At 34.3% G+C, this 25,426-nt stretch overlaps 1 protein-coding gene across 7 annotated transcripts in view; it reads left to right on the top strand.

The window, feature by feature from the left end:
• PCDH15 (protocadherin related 15) overlaps positions 1 to 25,426 on the top strand; it is a 1,822,477-nt gene that overhangs the window by 1,215,513 nt on the left and 581,538 nt on the right. For 6 of the 7 annotated variants that reach the window (XM_037804906.1, XM_037804907.1, XM_037804908.1 and 3 more), the window contains 2 exons: positions 1,155 to 1,315; positions 16,999 to 17,154. In XM_037804906.1, coding sequence (XP_037660834.1) covers positions 1,155 to 1,315; positions 16,999 to 17,154 — 317 coding nt within the window. Of the gene's footprint in view, positions 1 to 1,154; positions 1,316 to 16,978; positions 17,155 to 25,426 lie in introns of those variants that run through there. The other variant, XM_037804909.1, reaches the window with a different exon arrangement.

The raw sequence follows: 25,426 nt of genomic DNA, 5'->3' as shown, positions 1-25,426 counted from the left end.
GATAAAATCTTCCAAATGAACTCCACCCCCCCTCTTTTTTGGTTATTGTTGAAGGGTATAATATTGAGGCTAATGTTGTCCTTCAAACAATGCAGCTGATACATCTTGCAGCATATTTTTTCAAACAAGATTTATATTTATGGAATATATATATACATATATATATATACACACATACACTATCATAAGGCAATGTATTCTCTAGATATTACCATTTATTCTATGTCTTTAGGAGGGCATATTTTTATTTGCATGGCTACATCTCTTCTATATGCCATAAATTTGTAAAAAATGATCACTTGAAAATGATTGCTCTAAGCTATTATTATTATTTGCTGTGTGGGGAAAAAAAATGGGATTTCAGTTGCATCAATGCAGCTTGCATTTGACTTGTAAAATGCATGGAATCCTTAACGTGATATGAAAGATTAGATGCATACTCTATTCAAAACTCTCATTCAAAAAATGTATGCAGTTCAGCCTGCTGAAAAACTGAGAAGAAATGAGGCATCCAAAGGTTACCTTGCAATAGTGTGTTGTTCTAGCCAAGTGCCCCAGACACATCTTAAAGAAAAATGGCTTTTATTGTGTGTCTGTATACTAGTTTTGTCTTTAACATTAAGATTTATGCTTTATGAATTTGTTCTAAGATAAAAGAAAAAAAGAAGCAGCTCTTCACCATGGGAGACACTACTACTCCTTTATCTCTCCCTTTTTCTTCTTCACTCTTATTTTTGGATGTCTCTTTACATATCAGAAGTCTTACTGAGTGAATTGAAATATCAGCCTCTGTTATTACAGATGTTTTCTTTTGTTCATGATAAAATTCAGTGATAACTCCTGTGAAAAGAGATGGATAGTGAAGGAACAGATTCATGTTGTTAAAGGGATACAAGAAATAGATGATGAAACTCACCAAGGGTTTGAATTTCTGCCTCTCACCTTCATCTCCCAAAAATATCATTTATAAATAGCAAAATGAAGATATTTTTGCCTTTTGGGCAAAGAACATTTTCTATCTGATGCTAGATATAAAATTGAATATTTTCTGCTTTCAAGCAGATTTGCAAGCCGGTGGGGGTTTAAGTGCATGATCTTTGCTAAAGAAAGTATATAACTAAAATGGGTTTTCAAAAACTTTCTTTGGCTTCCAGGTACAATTCTGGTGGACAACATGCTGATCAAGGGGACAGCTGGAGGACCAGACCCCACCATAGAGCTCTCTTTAAAGGACAACGTGGATTACTGGGTGTTGTTGGATCCTGTTAAACAAATGCTTTTCCTGAACAGCACAGGCAGAGTTCTGGATAGAGATGTTAGTTGGTTTCTTTTTTTTTTCCTCCTTGCCTCCGTGTCACAACTTTATTATGATTTGTCTGCATGGGTTTATTGATTGTGCATAATTTTTCATTTATATAATTTGAGTTTATTTACTCCTTGAAAGAAGAATGAGAAAGGAAGGGAACACTCTGTGTCTGAAAGAACCATTATACAATATTTTCTTTCTAACATCCTGGAACCTGATCAAGTTTCCCATCAAGGAGAGAATACAGTGCTTAGAGAGCAGGGGTGTTGAAACTTTGAAAAGCAAGACAATCATAGCTATAATCCATTTCTTTTTAACAATGGTGAAGTATAAGTGTGCCATGTAGGTATGGCTTGAGGACAGCATGGTAGCTGCTCTTTCAAGCGGTAAACATTGGTTGAGGTGTGAGGCTTTGTCAGTGTGCTTAGATGATTGTTAAAAAGAAAAAGAAAATGAACAAATTTTCCTAACAGTACCGCTGTCCAGTAGTACTCAGGCAGCATAACCTAAGTATTTTGTTATTAAGGACAGCTAAATTACCAAAGTTTTTGAATGTCTCTTTTCTGAACAAGTTAAAAGAAAAATTTTAGTAGATTTCAATAGATTTCTTTGAAATATCTTTATTCTTGCTTATTTGCATCCCAGCCTTTCTTCAGTATAGAGAAGGGGGGAAGTTATAATTAGTAATTGCAGAGAACCCTGGGAAAACTTGAGGAAATACATCTAAATTTACTTAACCCCAAATAAGCAGTTTATGAAATCCAGATGTCAGATGTTCAGCTTTGTGAACCTGAGTCATCTTAATTCACTGCTCAGGGTTTATGTTCTGTCCATTTTTACAATAGGGTGTGGAGCAGATGATCACTTAATCAGTTCCATTTCTAAAGTCTGAGTCTTTAAGAGTGTTGGGAAGGGCAGTACACAGTACTCTCCCACCAGGATGTGTTGTCTTTTAGGGCTTGGGGAGGCCCATAATTCAGCTGGCTGAGCAGTGTTGACAGATGTAGAATGAGGATAGCTGTGTAGGTAGAATGGGAGGGTTGAGTTCACAATATCTCCCCTACCCCCGCCCCACCCCCCAAAAAAGAGTCTCTTTTATGCTGCCTTCATCTCCACCATGGCACCTTGCTCTTGACTTATTTTCATCAGGGCAATATTCTTCATGCCCCATGGTTTACTCCTTAGAATAGGTTGAAAATATACTTTTTGACTTATGAATTTGTTATTAAGTCATCATCTTTTTGAAGCAGAGTATGGCATCAAGTTTCTTATTAAGTCTATGTACTCACTTCTCAGTAAAAAATATTTATTTGCACATAAATTATTTCCAATGAATGTCGGGATTCACTGACTGCCAAGGTTACTTGGAACTCAGGATACAGCTTTTGCCTTGGGTAATAATCTCCCTATTTTTCTTAGTCTCAAATTGTTAGAGAATCCTACATCTCAAAATTAATAATTCTAAATAGAACTAAGAAAAGGGATGCTGATTTGCTGCATATATGCTTTTATAGGCAATCTCACTGGAGTAACTTGCTGTAGTCTTAATGAGTTTTCTTTAGGTATTAGATACCTGCCACCTTTCCTGTAATAGAAAGTGATTGATCCTCATGTGACTCTGAAAAAAATAAATCACAATTCAATGTCTTATTTTAGTCTAATTCACTAAGTCCCATATTAGCTTTGAAGTTTTTAACTTCTTGTGAATTGTTCCTTCTGCAGCTATAGGGCTTTTAGGGATTTATTCATTAAAGTTTTTTTTTTTTTTTTTTTTTTTTTCCCTGAAAATCCTTCACTGAGTGTCCATCTGAAGCATACATAATCCATTGCTGCTAGACAAGCGGTGTGGTAGATCATGCTTTTAATCCAAATCTAATCACAACTAAAAAATATCATTTAATTTAATTATAAAATAATATAAACTTGTGGTAAACATATCAGGAAATAAAAAGCATATATAAGAAAGCAATTTTGCCAAATAGAGAAAATGACTTTTAATATTTATCCTGCCATGTATTGCTTCATATATATATGTGTATAGGTACAGGTGTATTTATAAGACTTTTTAATTAAAATTGGCTCACACTACACATTATGCTTTCAGCCAGCTTTTTAACTGCAATTTGTAATACAAATCTTTCCAGTGAACATATATTTATTTAATCATTTTAACGACTGCATAGGGTTTTACTGAATGAATAAATCAGAAATATTTTTAAATCGATCATCTATTTTGAACATTGAGTTTGCTTGCAATGCTTGATTATAAAATTGCTGCAGTGAACAATTCTGTACATGAAACTTTGTATACTTGTCCTATTATTTTATGAAGATAAATTCATTAAATTACGCGGTCAGTGAGTTTTATTAAATGGTCCTGCCAACATGTTGTACCAATATAGTTCTCTGCCACTATTGCTAAATAATTACAGCATTTGAAATAAAAAAAAATTTGTTCAGATTATGCATTTGAAATGAAATAGTCTCTTTGGTAAGCTGTTGTTTGTTTTTACTTTATTGTTTGATATAATTCATATTGATCTGGAATATATGATTTGGAAGATGCTTTTTTCCCTGTATGCTTCTCTATGCTACTAGTTAACATTTCCTATAAAGAAATAGCATGTTATTTATTTGAAAATGATGTAAGTGCTCTTTATTCTCATATAGATTATTTTTATAAATAGTGCACTCCAATGTAGTCTGAATATAAATAATTATGTGTGTATATATTCCTAATATACTTTGTTTTCATTTAATAGAAGATGCATGTTTTTATTCAAAAGCTAAATATTATAGAATATTTATTATTATTGAATAGTTGTATTATTAACATAAAATATCAAAACATTTGCATTTTCTTTAAAAATACAGATAATTTATCTGGAATGTGATTCTTTGATTTTTGCCCAAATTCTTTGTGTTGTTCACTTTGTGAATATAATGTATCATAAAAAATATAAATGCTCTGAATAGCAAAATAGAACCAACAATCAGAGTTTGACCCAGCTAGTGACTGTTAAAGCTCCATGTTATGAACTTTGGGCTGGAATTTATTTTAATCATCTTCAGTGGAAGGAATGCTCAGGAAATTTTTTCTTAGTGGAATTTTTTCCACCAAGTCCTTGGCATATAAAGGTAATTTTCTAAGAACATTCTAATTTTAATCAAAGTTCGTTGACTTGTAAGAAAGTGACAGAAAATTCCCTCAAATGACCTCAAATCAAGGAAGGAAATTATTATAAAATATTTATATGGTGGATTGAATTGTGTTCCCCAAATTAGACACATTCTGAGTCTTAGTCTGCATTCCTGTGGGTGTGAACCCCTTGTAGATAGGACCTCTTAAAGATGTTATTTTAGCTAAGGTGTGACTCAGCTGGAAGAAGATGGTCTTAATCTGGATTACTGCAGTACTTTATAAACAGAAGAAATTCAGACATAGAGAAAGCCACAGGAAACAGTTGGAAGCCAGAAGTCAATGGAACTGAGAAAAGAAAGGGGAGGACATCACCATGTGAAACAACGCAGGGATAGAACCCAAGGAATTCCAAAGACTGCCAGCTAGCCAGAATGCTAGGAACCCCAGGAGGAAACCAGCCTTCTAGCCACCCCCTTGATTTGGACTTCTGGCCTCGGAAACTGTGAGCTAAAATTTCCTGTTGTTTAAGCCAACCTATAGTGTGGTATTTATCACAGCATCTTGTCACACTCAAATGATCAATATCACAGAAACGAAAAATAATTTGGTTTTAGGAAAATTGGAAATTTAGCAAGAACAAAGAAAATTACTTGGTCTTGGTTCATGAGGTCTTTCTAATCTACGTTTTTCTGTGTTTGTGTTATAATCTTCTCTGCTGATCCAATTGCTTTGTTCACTTATATTTTTGCTCCTCCATTTCTTTGGTTTGTGATTGCCTTTTGCTGTTTTAGGGTGTTCATTCTATTCAAGTTCTTCATAAACTTTCAATGAAATAACTACTATAGACTAACCAGCTACTGTGTTTTGTAAAATTAGTGAGAGTGTCTAAATACTCACTGGTTTGAGTCAGTTGTAGCCAGAGAAGCAGGGGGAGGTCATGTGACTGATCCATGTTTAACCAGACCTGTCCTTTCAGCAGCAGCTGAGAGGCAGTGTGTTTCCCAGAGAAAGCATCCCAAATCATGTTTTCTACACTTGGTTCACTGAGGCCATAATCTGTCTCTGCACTCAAAGAAAAGGAGAAAGTGTAAAATGAAGAATATTCACTAATGATAACACAACCAAAATATGTTGCCTGGCTTGAAAATGAAATCTCAGTAGTGAAGGAGCATCATATAAGAACCTTCAAAATGCCAAATTATTGTTTCACTTGGCCAATATTCTCTAATTAATATTGGGCATGAAATAATAGTAGTGATAACAATAATTAACATTATAGTAGCAAGAAAAAAAATATGATTCTGGTAATGTCCTGTGATACTTATCTTAAACCACTGGGCAAAATTTTAAAAACTTCTGAATAGAGAGAAATTGTGTTCATGACAATCCCAAACATATTAACTTCTCTTTTTTCAGACTCTAAGTTGGTAGTTGCACAAAGAGCTAGTTCTCTGCCCTGGTCAATATCTATTTAACTGCTAATTTTAGTCGTCTTATCTCCACAGTGTGTCTTGAATTTGTATCCATCAGGATAACGTCAGTATGAGCCCTCTTTCGTTCTCACTTGTACCTTTGGACAATCTCCTGATTGTTCTCTCTAGTATCTTTCTTGATTCAGGCTATTCTAAATTCTGGATGCCCCAAAACACAGCTCTAATCTTGTCAGTAGGTGCCTTTTCATTACAAATTGTTTTGTCTGGCTCATGAAGTTCTCTAGAATCAAGCTTCAGCCTGTTTATCTCATTTCCTTTTTATTTTTCATATAGACAATCTCTAAAACCATTGAACTACTTTTTGTTCCATGAACATAATCATACCTTGCCTTCTTGATATGCTTTTGATCCATGTCATCATGTGAATGCTACCTGTGTTTTAAATACAACATTCTTTATGAAATACTCCCTGATGGCAACAATATGTGTTTTCTTGCTCTAAACTCTAAAGCCTTCAATACTCTTTTGACTTGCATTATAATTATTTCTGTTCATCTCATATCAGCTTTACAATATTTATGATTTTAACCCAAACATATTGGATTTGGCATATATAATATCTAATGTTAAAAAAACAGAATATCCTTAGTAACTCATTGTGAAATATCTACAAATTTATCTAAATATTATATATACCTAATCATATTTTCAAACCTAAGCTCCCTTCCACAGGCAACTATTTTCTGTAAATGTACAATTCATTGTGAAAAGCTTGATTTGTGAAGGACACTCTCAGTTCTTGTCAGCCATTTCCTTTATGTTTATTCTTTGCTGTTTTCTTCCCTTAGAACACCCTATTTATTTCCTTTCATGTCTTCCGGTTTGTTTATTAGACAATGAATATTCCTAATTTTGTTCAGATAGTGAACACATACGAGGAAAAATCATGATAATAAACACTCATTCCTGTGAAGACTGGATAAACTTTGCTTATACCATATGAAAGTTAAAACTGATTCCTATACAACTTTGCTAATAGTTCATTTCCACCCAAATCGTTAGCTCTCTAAGTACTGTGTTTTCCAGGAGATCCCAATTCCCCTTAGGTTGAAGATGTATGTCATAATCAGTACTATTTATGCCATTAAATTTCTTATAAAAACTTCACTTCACATGTTGAATTGTAAGTGGCTGTCTGAAAAACTCAATAAAACTTTCTGGTTTTTATTTTAAAATTTCTTCAAATTATAAAATTAATACATACTTCTTTGAAAAAAATTTCCCTTACTTCCTATTCTCAGCATCATATTTCAAAGTTAACCTTCATTTACTGTTGTTGTGTATAATTCCTGAACTTTATTTATCCTTATCAAAATCCATATATACACACACACATACTCATAAATGTAAGTACACATTCAGTATTACAGTAAGTATTGACTTTTAAACTGTGAAAATAGTGTGCATGTCTAGGAATATATAAATGGTGGTTATTTAAATTAGTTACTGCAACAGAATGTATACCCAACTTTTTTCTTTTTTTGCTTCATGAGTAATTAAATAAAATTAAGATAAAATTAATGTGATCTATTTTTGCCACCAGTTATGAAAGAAAACCCCAAATTTTCCTACCACATTCCTAAGCATTTCCAAGTTCCTACAGTCTCACTAATTGACCTAGAACTGCATTTGATATATTTATGATCTTCTAATACTGCAGAATGGATTCAACTCCAATGCAAGATTACAATGTGTGTTATATATTAGCCACAGGGAATTCTTGCCTTCAGTATGATCCATTATGGTTGAAATTTATTGTCAGCTAAGTTCCATCCATGTTACTAACAGTTGCACAGGGAGCTGAAGTTGAGAGTGACAATGGTTTCAGGTGACATGGTATATCTGATTTATGGTACTTAGAAGGACTAAGTGGGGGCTCATTGCACAGCACATTTGACCGTCTATTTGAAAAGATTGTGAACTTTCTGTCCCAATGCTACCACTCAAGGTAGAATTAGAAGTTGAGATTGAATGGCTTTATAGGACTCTTTTGCAATATTTAGAAGATAAATGACATTAGAAAAACAGTTTGCCTATCTTCCAAGTGCTTGTCAAGGGCTAATAGTACAAGTATTTATCCTGTTTTTACTTTACCATTGAAAGTTGCAGGACCTTTAAAAAAAAAGTCTTTTAAAGCAAACGTATCAGAACTGCTGGTAAAGATGGAAGTCATCTGATTCAAATTCTCTCCAAAAAACCTCAAAACTCTTGTCCTTCTAGAAAGGTCTTTTGTCTCAAACATGCAGATTTTCAGTGATGGGACCCAATTTATGAGATAGTATATTCTATTCTGCAGCAGTTAGAATAAATAGAAAACCTGGTTCCTATTGAAAGCATATGCTTAGAAATACTTCTTATTCATTATTCATCTATGTACTATCTGGAACTAAAAGGAATTAGCTCATAGATCTTTTCATATAACTTTAAAATGGCTGTCAAATCTTCCCTTCTTTAGCTTAAACATATTCAAATGTATGTAATTTGATGTCATACATTTTTTTTAATTTAATAAATTTTGTTTTGAAATAAATTCAATCTTACAGGAAGAGTTGCAAAAACGGTACAAACCCCATACATAGAATTCCATCATACCCCGACCCCCCTGCCCCGATACCCCGATCCACCACCTTTAACATCCTGTCACACTACCATTTCTTTCTTTCCCTCCCTCTCTCCCTCCCTCCCTCCCTATCTATCATCCATCATCTATTGCTCTGTCCTCTGAACATATGAGAGCAAGCTGCACATATCTTTGAACAAACAATATAATTCACATATACCTTTCCCGTGGACAAGAACATTCTTTTATGCAATCTCATTAAGCACAGCTAAGAAGTTCAAGAAATTCAACATTGATACAAAGCCTACATTCTTTATTTCCTTTCTGTGTGTGTGTGTGTCCCATCTGTGTCCCTTTGAGCCTCCTCTCCTCCATCCTCAGATCCCATCCAGGATCATCCTTGGCATTTAATTGTCATCTATTTAGACTTTTTTTTTTTTCAATTGTGGTAACATATATATAGCCTAAATCTTCCCATTCTACCCACTCCCTAGCATTCCATTAGTGGGATTAATCACATTTAGAATGTTGCAATGCTATCACCTTCCCACCATCCCTTTCCAGAAGTTTCCCTTCACCCCAAACAGAAACCTTACTCTCATTTCTTAACTCCCCATTGCCCCTTGCTCCACTTCTCGGAACCCCTGCTCTACTTTTCATCTTTATGGTCATATTCTCTGATACTTTCTTTGTGTTTACTGTGGGACTTAAATTTAACATCTTAAATCTATAACAATCTTGTTTTTCTTTGAATACCAACTTAACTTCAATATGACACATAAACTATGTTCCTATACTCCATCATTCCCCCACCTTTTTGTAGTTCTTGTCAAAAATTACATATTTTACATTGAGTCCAAAACCACTGATTTATCATTACAGTTTATGTATTTTAGATCCTGTAGGAAGTAAATAGTGGAGTTATAAATCAAAAATACAGTAGTATTGGTATTTATATTTACCATGTGATCTTTACTGGAAATCTTCGTTTCTTCATGTAGTTTCAGTCAATTGTTTAGTGTCCCTTCCTTTCAGCCTGCTCAACTCCCTTTAGCATTTCTTATAGGACTGATTACTGGTGAGGAAGTCCCTCAGCTTTTGATTATCTGGGAATGTTTTTATCTCCTCCTCATTTTTATCCTCCAGGTGTTTGTGAATTCTCCAAGTCTCTGATGGTTATTGACTTCTATTTGTATTCCATTGTGGTCAGAGAATGTGCTTTGAACAAATTCATTTTTTTTTTTTTTAATTTATTGAGGCTTGTTTTTATGTTCCAGCACATGGTCCATTCTGGAGAAAGATCAGTGATCACTAGAGAAGAATGTATGTCCCAGTGACCTTAAATTAGTCTATATATGTCTGTTAAAATTCTCTATACCTCTCTCTCCTTTCTTTGTTTCTCTGTCCGTAGGGCTCTCTTTAGTATCTGAAGTAGGGCAGGTCTTTTATTAGCAAAATCTCTCAGCATTTGTTTGTCTGTGAAAAATTTAAGCTCTCCCTTAAATTTGAAGGAGAGTTTGCTGGATACAGTATTCTAGGTTGGAAATTTTTCTCCCTCAGAATTTTAAATATGTCATGCGACTGCCTTCTGGCCTCCATGGTGGCCGCTGAGTAGTCACTACTTAGTCTTATGTTGTTTCCTTTGTATGTGGTGAATTGCTTTTCTCTTGCTGCTTTCAGAAGTTGCTCCTTCTCTTCAGTATTTGACAATCTAGTCAGAATATGTCTTGGAGTGGTTTTTTTTGGATTTATTCTATTTGGAGTTTGCTGGGCATTTATGCTTTGTGGATTTATATTGTGTAGAAGGTTTGAACAGTTTTCCCCAACAATTTCTTTGAATACTGTTTCTAGACCTTTACCCTTCTCTTCCCCTTCTAGGACACCAATGCATCTTAAATTTGGACATTTTATTTTATCTATCATATCCCTGAGATCCATTTTGATTTTTTCCATTTTTTTCCCCATTCTTTCTTTTGTTCTTTCATTTTCTGTTCTGTGGTCCTCAAGGAGGCTGAGTTGTTCAACTTCCTCTAATCTTGTATTATGAGTATCCAGAGTCTTTTTAATTTGGTCAACAGTTTCTTTAATTTCCTTAAAATCTTCTATTTTTTTATATACTCTTGCAATTTCTTCTTTATGCTCTTCTAGGGTCTTCTTTATGTTCTTTATATCCTGTGTCATGCTCTTCTTCATGTACTTTATGTCCTGTGCCATGCTCTCATTGCCTGTCTGTAGTTCTTTGATTAATTGTGCCAAGTACTGTGTGTCTTCTAATCTTTTGATTTGGGTGTTTTGGTTTGGGTTCTCCATATTGTCTGGTTTTATCATATGCATTAAGATTTTCTGTTGTTTTTGGCCTCTTGGCATTTGCTTTACTTGATCTTTAATATGTCAGAACTGAAGCTTGGTGGCATACACTTTCTCTAACTAACCAGCAGATGGCATCCATGAGTCACCTATTCCCCTCAAGTTAGTTCTCACCAACTTTGTCTTTGTGGTGTGTGGGGATATGACTCTTGTGGGGTCCAATTGGTGCACTTAATTTGGGTGTGTTGTCGGTGCTGTCCATCCTGAATGAGGGACATGTGTCTGAGTGGTTAGGGAGGAAAGGAAGCTTTGCTAATCAAACCTCCCAGATGTTCCTGGAGATTTAAGGCTGTTCTCTGCCACTGACTCACAAGTTCTTGGTATTGGCGTAGGTTCCCTGGGATTTCCAAGTGGTTCCCCCTTCCCAGCTGTGCTCTTCCAGGACCTCTGCTGAGGGAGGGCTGTGCCATTTCACAAGTGTGTGCCAGCCTCCAGGGAAGCCCTGGGCCACCGGGCCATGCAGGGGCATATGCAGCCTGCTTCAAAGATGGTTGAATGGGGCACATTAATTTCCCGCTTTCCTCACAGCACCACCCTCCCAGCTCTGGGACAATCAGCCATGGGTGTATTAAAGGCCACTGTCCACGGCCGACACTGTGGCATGTGTGTGGTGCTGTGCGAAAGACTCCCCATCACACTGGGCTTCCCAGTGCGACTCTGGGCTGTGGGCCAGGCCCCAGGCAGAAGCGTCCCCTGCCCACCGGGGAGATGACTGCAAGTCCTGCATTCTTTTCTCCCTTTGGCTCCCTTTTGCTCCCCTGTGTCTGAGACAGTCAGCAGTGGGTGTGGGAAAGGGTATAGTCCACGCCAGACACCGAAGCATTAGCCCAGCCCGCTCCTGCCATGCTTCACTGCGGGGCTCTCCCCATTATATCTGCAGCTGCTCCCGGGCTTTTTTTTTAAAAAAAAAAAAACTAGTCCATCTCCAAATGCCAACCCACTATTTCCCCACACTACAGCGTGGCCGTCGGACTTTCAGCTGACTCTCTCACTCGTTTCAGAATGCAGGCTCCTGGTTTCACCAAATACACGTTCCCTGTGGATTTAGCAGACCTTGTCCAGCTGGTGCATCACTGGAATTGGTGTCCTGGGTCACTTTCTGGTTTTTATCTAGTATTTTTCACACAGGTGTTTTTTTGCCCTGTCTCACCTAGCTGCCATCTTAGGTTTTCTCTAATGTCATACATTTTTAAGCTGTTCAGACTTTATATCCTATTTACCCTTAAAATAATCCTATTATAACCCACCTATCTCTGCATCTAATACTTTTTTTTAATGAATAGGAAGGTTTCATTGGTGTTCCAGCAGATCATAAAAAGTATTGGCAAATCAGTAAAATCAGCTTTGTTTTTTAAAATAATTTCAGACCTACAGGACTGTTAGAAAAATGCAAACCCAAAACAGAGAACTTCAACATACCCTCACACAAACAGATCCACCAATTTTAACACTGCCACTTTGCCATACCATTCTATCTATTTTCTGAACATCTGAGAGTAACTTGCAAACATTATACTCTTTGAACACCTAATAGTTCCATGTATGTTTCCTAGGAACAAGAATATTCACTTACATAATTGTCTTAAGTGCAGTTATCAAGTTCAAGAAATTTAACATTGATATGAAGGTACATTCTATATTACAATTTTTACTTATGTCTCAGTAATGTCCTTTTGAACATTTTCTCCTCCATTCTTTGGTCCCATCCGGTATCAAGTATTGTAAATACATTTTTACAACATACCTTCCTATCTTGATCCCTCCCAAGCATACCACTGAATGGAATTAATAACATTCACAATGCTGCAGTACTCTCACCATCATCTGTTACTAGAACTTTCCCTTTGCCTCACACAGAAACCCTACGTTCATTTGTATGACCGGCCAATGTCCTTGCCCCCCACTCATGGCACTCTGTACTGTATTTTCTGTCTCTATGTGTTTGTATATTCTCTGATATTTTCTTTGTGGGTAACATGGGGTTTACATTTAACATCCTAAATCTATTACAGTCTTGTTGGCTGTGATTCCAACTTAACCATAATGGTGTACACACACTATGTTCCTATACCTCTGGGTCCCTCCTTGTTTATGTAGTTCTTGTCACAAATTGCATGTTGATATGTGTCCAAAGCCAGCGATTTATCATTACATTTTGTACATTTGCCTTTTTAATCTGTAGGAAGTAAAAAAATTGAGCTGTAAGTAAAGAACACAATAGTAATAGTATTTATATTTACCCATGTCATTATCTTTACCTGAGATCTTCATTGCTTCACTCAATTGCAACCTGTAACTCCCTTTAGCATTTCTTGTAGTGCTAATCTAGGGTGATGAAATCTCTAAGCTTTTGTTTATCTGGGAATGTCTTAATCCTTCCATCATTTTTGAAGACAGTTTTCCCAGACAGAATTCTTGGCAATTTTTGCTTTCTGCAATTTAAATGTACCTTCCCAGTGCTTTCTTGCATCCATGGTTTCCAATAAGAAATTGGCACTTAATCTTACTGAGGCTTCCTTTTACATAGCATGTTGCTTCTCTCTTGCAGCTTTCAGAATTCTCTCTTTATCTTTGGCATTCAACAGTTTGATTATAACATGGCACATTGTGGGTCTTTTAGGGTTTATCCTGTTTGGAGTTCATTGAGCATCTTAGATGTGTATATTCATGTCTTTCAATTAAATTTGGGGAGTTTTCTGCAGTTATTTCTTTGAATGTTCTCTCTGTTCCTTTCTCTTTTCTTCTGAGATTCCCATAGGTTCCTCAGACTCCATTCACTTTTCTTCATTCTTTCTTCTTTCTGCTCCTCAGTCTGCATGTTTTCAATTATCTTATCTTCAAGTTCACAGATTCTTTCTTCTGTCAGCTCCAATTTGCTCTTAAACTCCTCTAGGGAATTTTTTATTTCTTTTACTGTGGGCTTCAGCCTCTGTTTGGAACCTCTGTTTGGTTCCTTTTCATGGTTTCTATGTCTTTATTGACATTCTCCTTGTGTTTATCTAATGTTTTCCTGATTTCCTTTTGTTCTTTGTTCAGGTTTTCATTTAGCTATTTGTTCATAGTAAGGACTTTTTTTTAAGTCTTTGTCTGGAATTTCCCAGGTCTGATCCCCGCCATTGACGGTTTGCAATGTTTTAATCTTCTTCTTCCCTGGGTCATCACTTCCTATCTTTTTTTATGTTTTATAATCTTTCATTTAAAACTGGATATTTTGGTATTTTAAGTTGTTAACTCTTGAATTCAAGCCCTGAGGCATCTGTTCATTAAACTTCTATCCAGTTAGCATTAGGACAGAGCTTTCCTTGAATGCCAGGATCTAACAAAAAAAAAAAAACAACAAAAAAAAACACTTTTCTAGTCTTTGCTAATTGAGTTGAGAAGGACTCTCAGAGCTTAGAACTTATCCATAAACAGTGTTTAGAGAACAGCTCCAGGCCAAAGTGTCAGAACTTCCCTGGTCCTTTCTGTGCATGCAATCTGTCTTCCCTTTGGCCCCAGGAATTCCCCCATTTATGCAGTTCCAAATGTCCCTTCTTCCCAAGGTAACAGTTTCTTCACAATCCTGGGCACCGCACTGTATCTCCTAGAGCTAGCAATCCCTTGCCCCTGGGAACCACTTGACTGTTCTCCTACAGTGTCCTGTAGGAGAGCTCTGCATTCCACTTCTACATGCAGCCAAGTTCTAGGATGATGAGTCCCTCAGATCCCAAACAGACAGACTGGGCCAGACATGCATGCTCTGAGTATGTGCAGGAGGGCTACTCTGCTCCCTCTGGGACCAGGACCTGGGATCTGCACTGGGTGTGCAGGGAGGCTTTAAGCCAAGAAGTGAGGGGTGGGGAAGGGACAATCAGGGGACAGGATATTCAACCTCTTTTAAATAGTCTTTTTTCTTGATATAGCACTTGCCCTGTTGCTGCATTCCTTTAATTGTTTCCAAAGTTTTGAGAAAAGATGTTTCAGTCAGTTCTTACTGATTGTTCAAAGCTTCTGAAACTTTTCACTCTGCCGTGTTAATCCAAAATCAGCTTTTAGTGATCAAAATTACATGATTAAATTTCATCTTAATGTTTATTACCCTTTATTACATTTGGATGATTGAGTTTTTGTCATATAAATAGAGGGATTTAAATTTACTGTCAACATTTATAATTTTATTTGTAATATTATTCTGACATTAAAATCCTTTTTGAAGCTTGATTTTGGTTGTAAAATGTATCATGTGTCCTTGTAATCTTTGTGACATTCACAGATTTTATCTACATGACTGTAATTCCTTCATTCATATTAATGGTTAATAAGGAAATGGGGTGAATATCACAACATAGAGACCTTGCTCCATAGGTTAAATGATGCTTCAATTTCTTCTTTCTACTTAGAGTTATTCAGCTGCATTCAAATGTATTCGACTGCCTTTTTTGTTATTGGCCATAAAAATATCTTCAGACTAACAAAGTTTTGCTTCAGGTTAACTATGGTGTTCACAGCTTTCTTCTCATTTATAAATGTGGAATGTGAAATTCTCAATGAGTCTGGGTCTCAGTGGTCAAAGTTATATTTTTAACTGGTTTTAAATCAAATATTTAATAACATTATAATCCAAGTTAGTTCATATTTTATAGGTTCCATGTTTTGCACATTTTTTTGAAAAGTGGGACTTTTATGAATAAAAATAATTCACAGCATGTACTTTAAATGTGCCAGGCACAGTATTATCCCATGTAATATTTGCAAAAATTCTATGACATAATTATTATCTCCATTTTTAGACATGAGGAAACTAAGCATAGAAAAAATTTTTGACTGTCTTTAAGTCATAAAGTTAATAGTTTGTGGAACCAGGACTGGAACCCAAGCAATCTGACTCCTGGTAGTATAAACCTATCTGTTTTAGGCACAGTACCAGTTCCTGGGTGTAGGAATATAGTAGTGACCAAGACAGCACCACAGCTTTTATGGAGTTCCATGTCTAGCAAAGAGAGACAATGTAAAACAAATATACAAAATGTATAAAATGCTTAGTAGTGGATGAGAATTCAATTACACAAAACACTGAGGGAGGAATTTGGAAGAAGGAGGCAAGCTAGAGGCATGGTATTTTAGATGGAGTGGTCAGGAAAGGTCATTCTGATAAAGTGACATATTTACAGGGAAACTTTATAAGCTTGGAAGAAAATTTTAAAACATTACCAAGTATTATTTTGTTTAGTTAAGTACTCTGACTCTGGAGTTAAATAGGGGTGGGCATACATCCCTGTTCTGCAAGCTCATAACCATGGGGCCTGAATAAATATTTGCCCCCTTTAATGAAACTATTCAACTTCAAGGAATTTCTCATAACAATAATCAGGCAACTGAGCATATGCTGATATATAGGATGTTGGGATTTTATTTATAATGACAAAAAAAATGACAACCTGAAATATCTCATAAGTTGTTTCTTAGATCAATTATGTTATATACTTATTATGAAATACTGTTAAATCATGGAACACAGCTGCAGAATAGTATACACCAAAGTGCAACAGTAAATCTACATTTACAAATATCGGGTGATATTTACCATGTGTGTAATAGGTATACATTTAAACAGAGGAGACAAGTAGCAAAATATCTTTTTAAATGTGCACAGGTTGATTAATTTTGCTTGCTAAGATTGTGTTTCATTTTTTTTCTCTTTTGGTTATCTACATTTGAATTTGTATAACTTACAAACATAATAGTTTAGCACAAATATATATAAACAAAAGTTATACAATCTCTCTTTCCCAAAGATTTTGTCATTAATCATCACTTGTTTATCCTTAGGAGTGTCAAAATTTGTTTCATCCTATTAATTCTCAGCACTAGTTTTGTGGTTGTATTCATTTCCCTTCCTCCATGTACCTAATGATACCTAAGGCCTAATGATACGTGATACGTGAGTGTATTGAGATACCAAGTGAACAACAAAATAATTGTAGTTGTCTTCCCTTGTCCTTAACATAGTGCAAATGGAATATAATTTTCTAGTTTATAATAATTAAAAAATGAGTCAGTATAGAAAATATTATTAAACAAATGTGTATTTGATGAGAAGTTTCCCTTTCAATTGTTTTTTTTTTTTAAAGATGCAATTTCTACATTGCAGCCACCCATGAACATCCACTCCATTGTGGTGCAAGTCCAGTGCATCAACAGAAAAGTTGGCACCGTTATCTACCATGAAGTGCGGATCGTGGTTAGGGACAGGAATGACAACTCACCCACGTTCAAACATGAGAGCTACTATGCCACAGTGAATGAGGTCAGTTTCTCTCTCTCTCTTCATGCCCTTTTTGTTGATCTCTATAATTAATTGATTTTGAAATGATTCCTATGTAATAATAGGCTTAACTAATCAGAAAACAAAACAAAAACCAATATTAATGAATAATATTTTTAAAGAAATAAGGTCTAGAAGGATTTCTCATGGAATTTCAAGAATTTGCTTTGCTACAGGAAAAAACATTTTTTATAATAATGTCCAAAAGGATTATTTTCGATCATCTTAGAAAGCTATGCCTGAATTCATATCCATGAATGCATGTTTACTGAGAGTCAACAGGACTGACTTACTCTCATTATAAGACATTGGATTAATGTTTTTTTTTTTAATCTCTGAGGTGGCAGTACTAATTAAATGATGGAAGAGTATCTGTATCTGAGACTCAATCAAATTCAAGTCTGTATAGTCAAAAATTTTAAGTATAAATCACAACTCAACTCTTATTACAGAATGCTTATCAAATTAGAAAATATATTTTTAAAAACAATATAAATACTTTTACTAGGAAGTGCATTTTTTGTTGTGTTTTGCTTTGCTTTGTTTTCCCTTTGAGCCAAAATACAAGAGCCAAGAACTCTTTACCATTTCTTTAAACAACAATTACTCTATCAATTTTTATTAGTGCATAATACTAGAAAATACTTCGAGTAACTCTAATATCACCTATTATGTGTACTTTAGACAAAGTAAAAATGAATCACTTTAATGTGATTGTCTATATTTTTAAGAGATAATCTTTACCTCCAAGATGGTTTTATTTACCTTTAAAAATCGTCCCTTACTTTATATGGAAAATCAGCATATTTTGAGTAAAACAGCACTGGAAATTTAATGTCTACAGTTTTTCTCTCGGATCATTTAAAATGTATTTCATTTGCCTCACCATTCATCTATTAGTAAAAAGTGGCAGAAATTATGTTAAATATTATCATATGTTAAATATGTATCACTAAGAAAACAATTTTTTTTTTCATTTAAGTTTAACAATACAAGTAACTGGACAGTAAGTGAACTCTGAGCTAATTTTGTAACAAGTTTCTGTTGTAACAGAGAAATCCTAATTAATCGCCATATAATTAATTTTAAATATATAAAGACAGTTTTTCTTCAATATCTGAATTGTATCCTTTGAATTAGTTTTTACTTTGTTTCTTTGCTTGAGTGCTAACTTCATTTAGGTATAAAGTGAGAGTCAGATGAGTCATCTTAAACAACAGATCTAATGGTAAAATTCTGTCTTATACCATATTTAACTAACAGTAAAATCCTATTTTATACCATATTTAATTGCTCTTGGAACCCTGCCTTTAGTTTATTTTTTCTTTTTTTAAAAAAAAAGTATGGCGTTCAATTGGATTTTGAAGCATCTTGTATGATTTGACTATTCCCACTCCCCCTTCCAATGTTTTCAGCAAGGGTTAGAAAATTAACATTTCTCAAATATCATTTTAATTGTGTCACTCTCCTGCTCAGAATTGTGTAATTTATCATTATTGTCAGGAACAAAAGGTCAGCTTCTTTGCCTGACTTTTAAAGCCTTCCATAATCTGATCATTTGTCAATGTACTCTTAACTTCAAATTTTCTCTGATAATGCCTCACTTTGTTCAGATTAGTTTCATCACATCTCACAAATTTTTCCATTTCTTGGACTTTGCTCTTCTTTCTTAGAATGAGACCCCCTCTACCTTGCAAGAATCCAAATTCCATTCATCTTTTTAAGTTCACCTTTAAACCTATTTCTATAAAGTCATTTCTGAGCATTCACATTGATTGATCTTTAACTTCTCCAAACACTGAACTCCAACAGCATTTGGAAAACTGAAAGTGACAGCATTTATAGAAAAGTTAACCATTTAATCTTAAATACTAATTTTAGAGAACCAGGTTTCTTTACAAAGCAGTCCATATATTGTTAAACTGATACCTTTCTCTCAATTCATTTTCCTACGGCCACCTAAGGCAATCATTTCCTACTGATATTATGTTCATATCTTCTGTGGTTTGTTTATACAAAAAGTGTGTACTTCATGGTCATATTCCCCCCTTTGTAGCAATTTTGAACATTTTGCTTAAATTCTCCCATATTTGTTTTATTTTTTAAAAAATCAAAGTTTTATTTAAAACTCAAGATAGCATCCAGCATCAAAAGGAAAATATGAAATTGAGCTATTTTTTTTCAACCTTTACTTGAGTACCTGTCCCATAGCAGCAAAAGTTCTTAGTTTAATTGGCCTGAGTGATGGATGTTTTGAGATGCCAATATATTTGCCAAATGTATTGAGCAAATACTTTTATGTATAAATATCCATCTCCTCCACCTATAATGCTGCTTATATAAAAATCGTAAATGAAATAGATTTTAGCTCGTGCAAGTTTGCAAGATGTATTCCATATTATTTCTCCAATTAGTTCAAGATATGCAGTTAAGACTAGACTGGAAATATCTTAACAGATAAAATATGTTCAAGGATTATAGATTATTAGTAACAAAACATCTGCACTCCATTAAAATCCAAACTACAGATATAAAGTCATTATCACAGATTTATTAAAGCTTCCCAACTTAAGGTCCTAACTAATTAGTCACCCTCTTCCTTCACTATTGACATTAACTGAGACCTGAAATGGCAACATGAATTGCCTATGATACACAGAAAACTCACCACAAAGTTGGAAATTAAACCCAAGTCCTTGGTTTCATTCATCCTTTTCTTACTTACTAATAGACAACCTAATGTGCTATATTATAACAACTTTCTTATACATGATTTAAAAAATAAACATCAGGTGTCTATTTATGTTATTGTATCTTAATATCATAATCACAGTCAGCACTTTTAGAAAAGCATTAAATGTTAGCCTCTTACACTTTTTGTGAGCATGCTATTTTATTAATGTGTTGAGAATTCACTAATATATCATTATTGCCTGTATCTAAATGACTAACAAGGATTAAACTTCCTTGTTTATGAGCAAGACATAAGACATTGTGAGTATTTTGTCTCTGTGATTAATTGGAGGCTTTCAATTAATTTTGGACAGTGGTATCATTAAGTAATTCATCTGGCTGATTTGAAGACTAAATTGTACAATGCAGTTGTTGCTGATCACTCTAAAGCAATTTTCAGAAGATAAATCTTCTCTGACAGTGATATCTTTAATAACTCATGCATTCTGCCCCCAAATTTCCTTTCAACGTAAGAAAAAGTAAACAAGGGCAAGTCAAGAGAGATATAATATTTTCCAGGGCCTGTGAAGAATTTATCTCAGGTTAATTCAGAGGTCATCAAATTGAGGTTAATTGGAATCTATTTAATTCTTTCTTTCTTCCTGCTTCAAAGGGGAAAGAACTCAGTTCAGAGGTAGACTGTGTTTCCTAGAAGGTTTGCCATCCCTCATCTTTTACTACTAAAAATAAATAAAGAAGTTCTGTATGTTGCTTAGATTAATTATGTTTTATTATTCTATAGGTCTATTTATTTTACTTAAAGAAATTATTTACTTCAGCTCAAATAATAATATCAAAGAAAAAAACATCCACTTTAAGAATATATTAAAATAAAGTGTATTTCCACACTTTAGTGTTTTTTTAAATAATATTTAACACAAATAGAATGAGAGTAATCCATATTTAAATGATTTAATTGCTATATTCTTTCATTAACATATTTTTTTTGATTATTAATCCTCATATGGTGTGCTGGTTTGGATATATTATGTCCCCCAAAATGCCATGTTCTTTAATGTAATCTTGTGGGGGCAGATTGATTAATCTTTTTGATTAGGCTGTGACTTCTTGATTGGATGTTTCCATGGAGTTCTAACCTACCCAACTGTGGGTAATACCTTTGATTAGATTATTTCCATGGAAATGTGGCCCCACCCATTCAGCATGGGTCTTGATTAAATCACTGGAGCCCTGTAAGGGCTCAGACAGAAGGAGCTTGGTGCTGCAGCCAAGAGAGACATTTTGAAGATGGCCATTGCAAGTAGACGTTTGCTACTCCAGAGTTTGCCTGGGAGAAACCAAGAGAATACCCCTGATGCCTAGAGAGAAATGTCCTGGGAGAAAGCCATTTTGAAACACAACCTGGGAGCAAAGGAAGAAGACACCAGCCACATGCTGTCCCATACAACGGAGGTGTTCCAGATGCCATGTAAAATTATATAATATTAAAATTTTAGTATCCTTAAATAAAATTTTATTACAACCCAGTCAAGCCCTTGCTTTTACATATTGTCTGTGGCTGAATTCATGCTACAATGGCAGACCTGAGTAGTTAGTTGCAACAAAGAAATATATGGCCCACAAAGCTGAATATATTTATTATCTGCTCCTTTACAGAAAAAATTTTGCTGACCACTGGTATCAATATAGTTGAGATATATTAGGAAGATATCAATTAGTTATAGAGAATATATATATATATGATACTGTTTTTACTTTAGAAACAGAATATTATATATAGGTATACATATGAATTAGAAACTTGGAGAAATATAGTTTAGAAATAATTAATAGGTTGAACCCAAGGAAATTGCCTTTCTTCAACTATTTTTGACCTATAAAATGAGAATTTATTAAGGTTCAGCATAATGAAAGTATGCTAATAAAATTTTATGCCACTGTGTTACAACGGTATTTATACTGGGACCTTAGTCTAGTCAGAAGTATGTGCTTTGTGTCTATGCCAGTTTGAAACTGTTATGGATGCCAGAAGAGCCATGATCTTTTAAACCAATCTTGTTGGGTGGAAACATTTGATTGAATGTTCCCATGGAGATGTGACCTGCTCAACTGTGGGTGAAAACTCTGATTGAATTATTTCCATGGAGATGTGGACCCCACCCATTCAGACTGGGTCTTGATTAGTTCACTGGACTGCTTAAGAGAGCTCAAGAGCCAACATAGATGCTGATGCTTGGAGATGCTTGGAGATGCAGACAGAAGGATGTTTGGAGGTGCTACGCTAAGAGATGAAGCCCAGAGTTTGCCCCAGAGAAGCTAAGAGAGGACCCCCAGATGCTTAGAGAGAAATGCCCTGGGAGAAGGAAGCAACAACACACAGGAGCTGAGAGACAGAGGAGCAAAGACAGAAGCCCAGAGACATTTTGGGGAAAGCCATTTTGAAATACAACATGGGAGCAAAGGACCAGCAGACACCAGCCACATACCTTCTCAGCTGACAGAGGTGTCCCAGACACTATCAGCTGTTCTTCAGTGAAGGTATCTTGCTGATGCCTTAATTTGGACATTTTTATGGCCTTAGAACTTTAAATTTGTAACCAAGTAAATCCCCTTTATAAAAGCCAATCCATTTCTGGAATTTTGCATAATGGCAGCATTAAGCAAGCCGGAACAGTATCTATTATCAACACAGTTATTTCTTGATGGTGTTTTGCCTTAATTTGGTAAAAAGTTTTCAATATAACAATATTTAACTTAGTAGAACTTATTATCCTGAATTGCCACTAACTTAATATTTAGGAGTTCTGTATAACAAGCTTACAAGAAGAAAGGACAGAAGGGAAGGTGATGAAACTGGAGATCAAGGTAAGGACGAGATCCTGAAAGGATCACCTATTATAAAAAGAGGACATAACCAATAAGGAAACATTGAGTGGCTTAATGCAATAAAACCAGAATGTACTATTCTGGAACTTGACAAAATTTTGGAAGTTCATTTCAATAAAATAAAACAAGTTCTAAATTTAAAAAAAGAAAAGAAAGAGTGATCCACTAATCAGAGTACCTACAAAAATGGAGTTTTAATTTTGTCTATACTATATTATATTAAGTTTTAAATTTTAAGGAATAGCATACCCATGTTGTCGTGAAGATCTGGAGTAATTGAAACTTTCATACAGAGATGTTGGAAGAGTAAATTGCCATAATTACTTTGAAGACCTGTTTGTAGTTTCGTAGTGTCTATAAAAACTGAATAGACAGATGCTCTATGACTTAGCAATTCCACTAAAAAAAAAAAAAAGAAAAAACATTTACAAGAAAGTTCATTGAGGATTTATCCATAATACTTACAAACTTGATGCAACTCAAATGTTCATCAATGGTAGTGCCAGTTATTTACCAATTGTTAGTTGAATTACCTTGAGTAAAACAAAATATTTTAGTCTTTTCTGTGCTTCAGTATCCTCATCTAAAAAATAGGAATGATAATATTAGAACATCTACCTCATTGGGCTGAATGAATAGTTACAAAAATAAATAGAAAGAAAGAGAAAGCAATGATAAATAGCTAGGTGTATAGATAGATTAGAGATGAATAGATTTAGAACATATAGTAGGGAATGGGTGTTAGCTAAATTTATCGCTGTTTTTTGTGTTGATGTAATACTTTTTAAAAACAGAAAAAGATTTTCAGTGTATAACACATGATGTGCATGTTTTGTAATTATTTTAAGAGACACTCTGAAGCTAACTTTCTTAGTAACACTTATCTACACCTGATATTTTATATGTGTGTGTATATATATATACATACACACATATTCATTTGTTTATTGTCTGTCTGCTCCCTTAGATTGGAAACTCTGTCAGAGCAGGCACTTTATTTTGTGTCCTGAGTAGAACAGCACCTGGCATATTGTAGAAATTCTATAAATATTCTTATCATTGAATTATAAGCAATACAATCATGAAACAGGAAAGTTCTATTTAGCATACTTGTTCACGTTTGGTGTTGTCAGGGATGAGAGTGAGCTATACATTAAGAGTTTGTATTGAGCTAGATTTGAAAAGATCACACATGGTAAAGTTGTTAGAGAAATAAAATATATTTGGATAATTTTAATAATTTATGTAGTTTAAAACAACAGTGATGGTGACCCCAAAGAAACAAACTTTTTTAACATGGTAAACATTAGCTGTGTAAATGATGGTACTTTATATGTAACTCTCAGGGAAACTATTTATTCTTAATCACTTCTTACACCAGTTGAGAATCTACCCTACTTTTCATGTCCCGGAAAAGCTAAAGTTATATTGATTAAGGAACATTAAGACTATTCACTTTGACTAGTGTCCTTTTTCTCTCTACAAAATTTTCTTACATACACAGCTTTATGAGACTCAGTTCAAAGCATCCCAAGAGCTTAACGATCAGTTTAACAAATCTTCGTTTGATAAACTTTTGTTTCCTTCACTTCTTAATAACATGAAACTTTAAATGATACTTCATAAATCTAATTTTAAAATGCTGTTTGTAATTTAGGAATGCAAAGATTATCAGCTGAAATAAACTTGGACTTCAAGAACAATAAAATTTTTTAATAAATGTTGACAGTATAAGCATATCACAAATTAGGTTTTAGCTAACAACTTAAATGTCTGTAAACTTTAATTTTATAACCTTAATATTTCTTTTATTTTCTTACTCTTTTTTTTATTAGACCTCGTCATTAAAAACTAATTCCATACTAGACCAATCTTAAATTTGTTCTTATCCAAAAATTATTCATAACAGGATTTCTGAATAGATACTGTTGCCAACTTAGTGACATCATATTTCTTAATGTTGAATGGAATTAGGGTGGATTACAATAATAATGATAAATTAATTCTAATGATTCTATTTATTGAGTGCATTGTGTGCCAAATAAATGCTGTTTACCATGAAATATTTCATTGAAAACTCATACATATCTATACACACCTTCAAATTTTGTGTTTATATTTTTATTTGACAGAGGAAAAGGTATAGGAGTAGAGACACATTAATTAGTTTGCCCAAGATCTCACTGCTAGTTAGTGGCAGATGTAAGCCAGAAACCAAGTCAGCCTCATTCCAAAACTGAGTACTTGATCACCATATTGTACAAAATGCTTCAGGCAAGTGAGTGAAAGGATATATATATATATAAAGAAAAGTTTACGTGATTTTGAAAATCCATGTTGCTTTCCCATGTTTTAAAATTGTGCTTTCTAAAAGAGTAAAGAGTGAATAAGTAAGACCATTAATATAAATAGTATTAATGATAATTTCAAAAAAATGACACTTTTTTGTTTGGTTTAAATTACCTTCTTGATTCACAGTTTAGTAAAATAATGGTTTGTTAGAAAGAGCATTATGAGAAAAGAATCACGATGGAATCACAATGACCTCTGTTCCGATTTCAGGAGGATCACGTCCTCTGTGTGTAATCACATATAAATTGATTAATCTCTATTGCCCTTAGTTTCCTCAATGAAAATAAAAAAGAAACAATAATACCAACTTCAAGGTTGTTTT

This window comes from Choloepus didactylus, chromosome 15 (assembly GCF_015220235.1).
Source record: "Choloepus didactylus isolate mChoDid1 chromosome 15, mChoDid1.pri, whole genome shotgun sequence".
Classification (NCBI taxonomy): Eukaryota; Metazoa; Chordata; class Mammalia; order Pilosa; family Megalonychidae; genus Choloepus; species Choloepus didactylus.
Note: the sequence above shows the minus strand (reverse complement) of the source record. Positions and strands in the feature narration are given on the sequence as shown.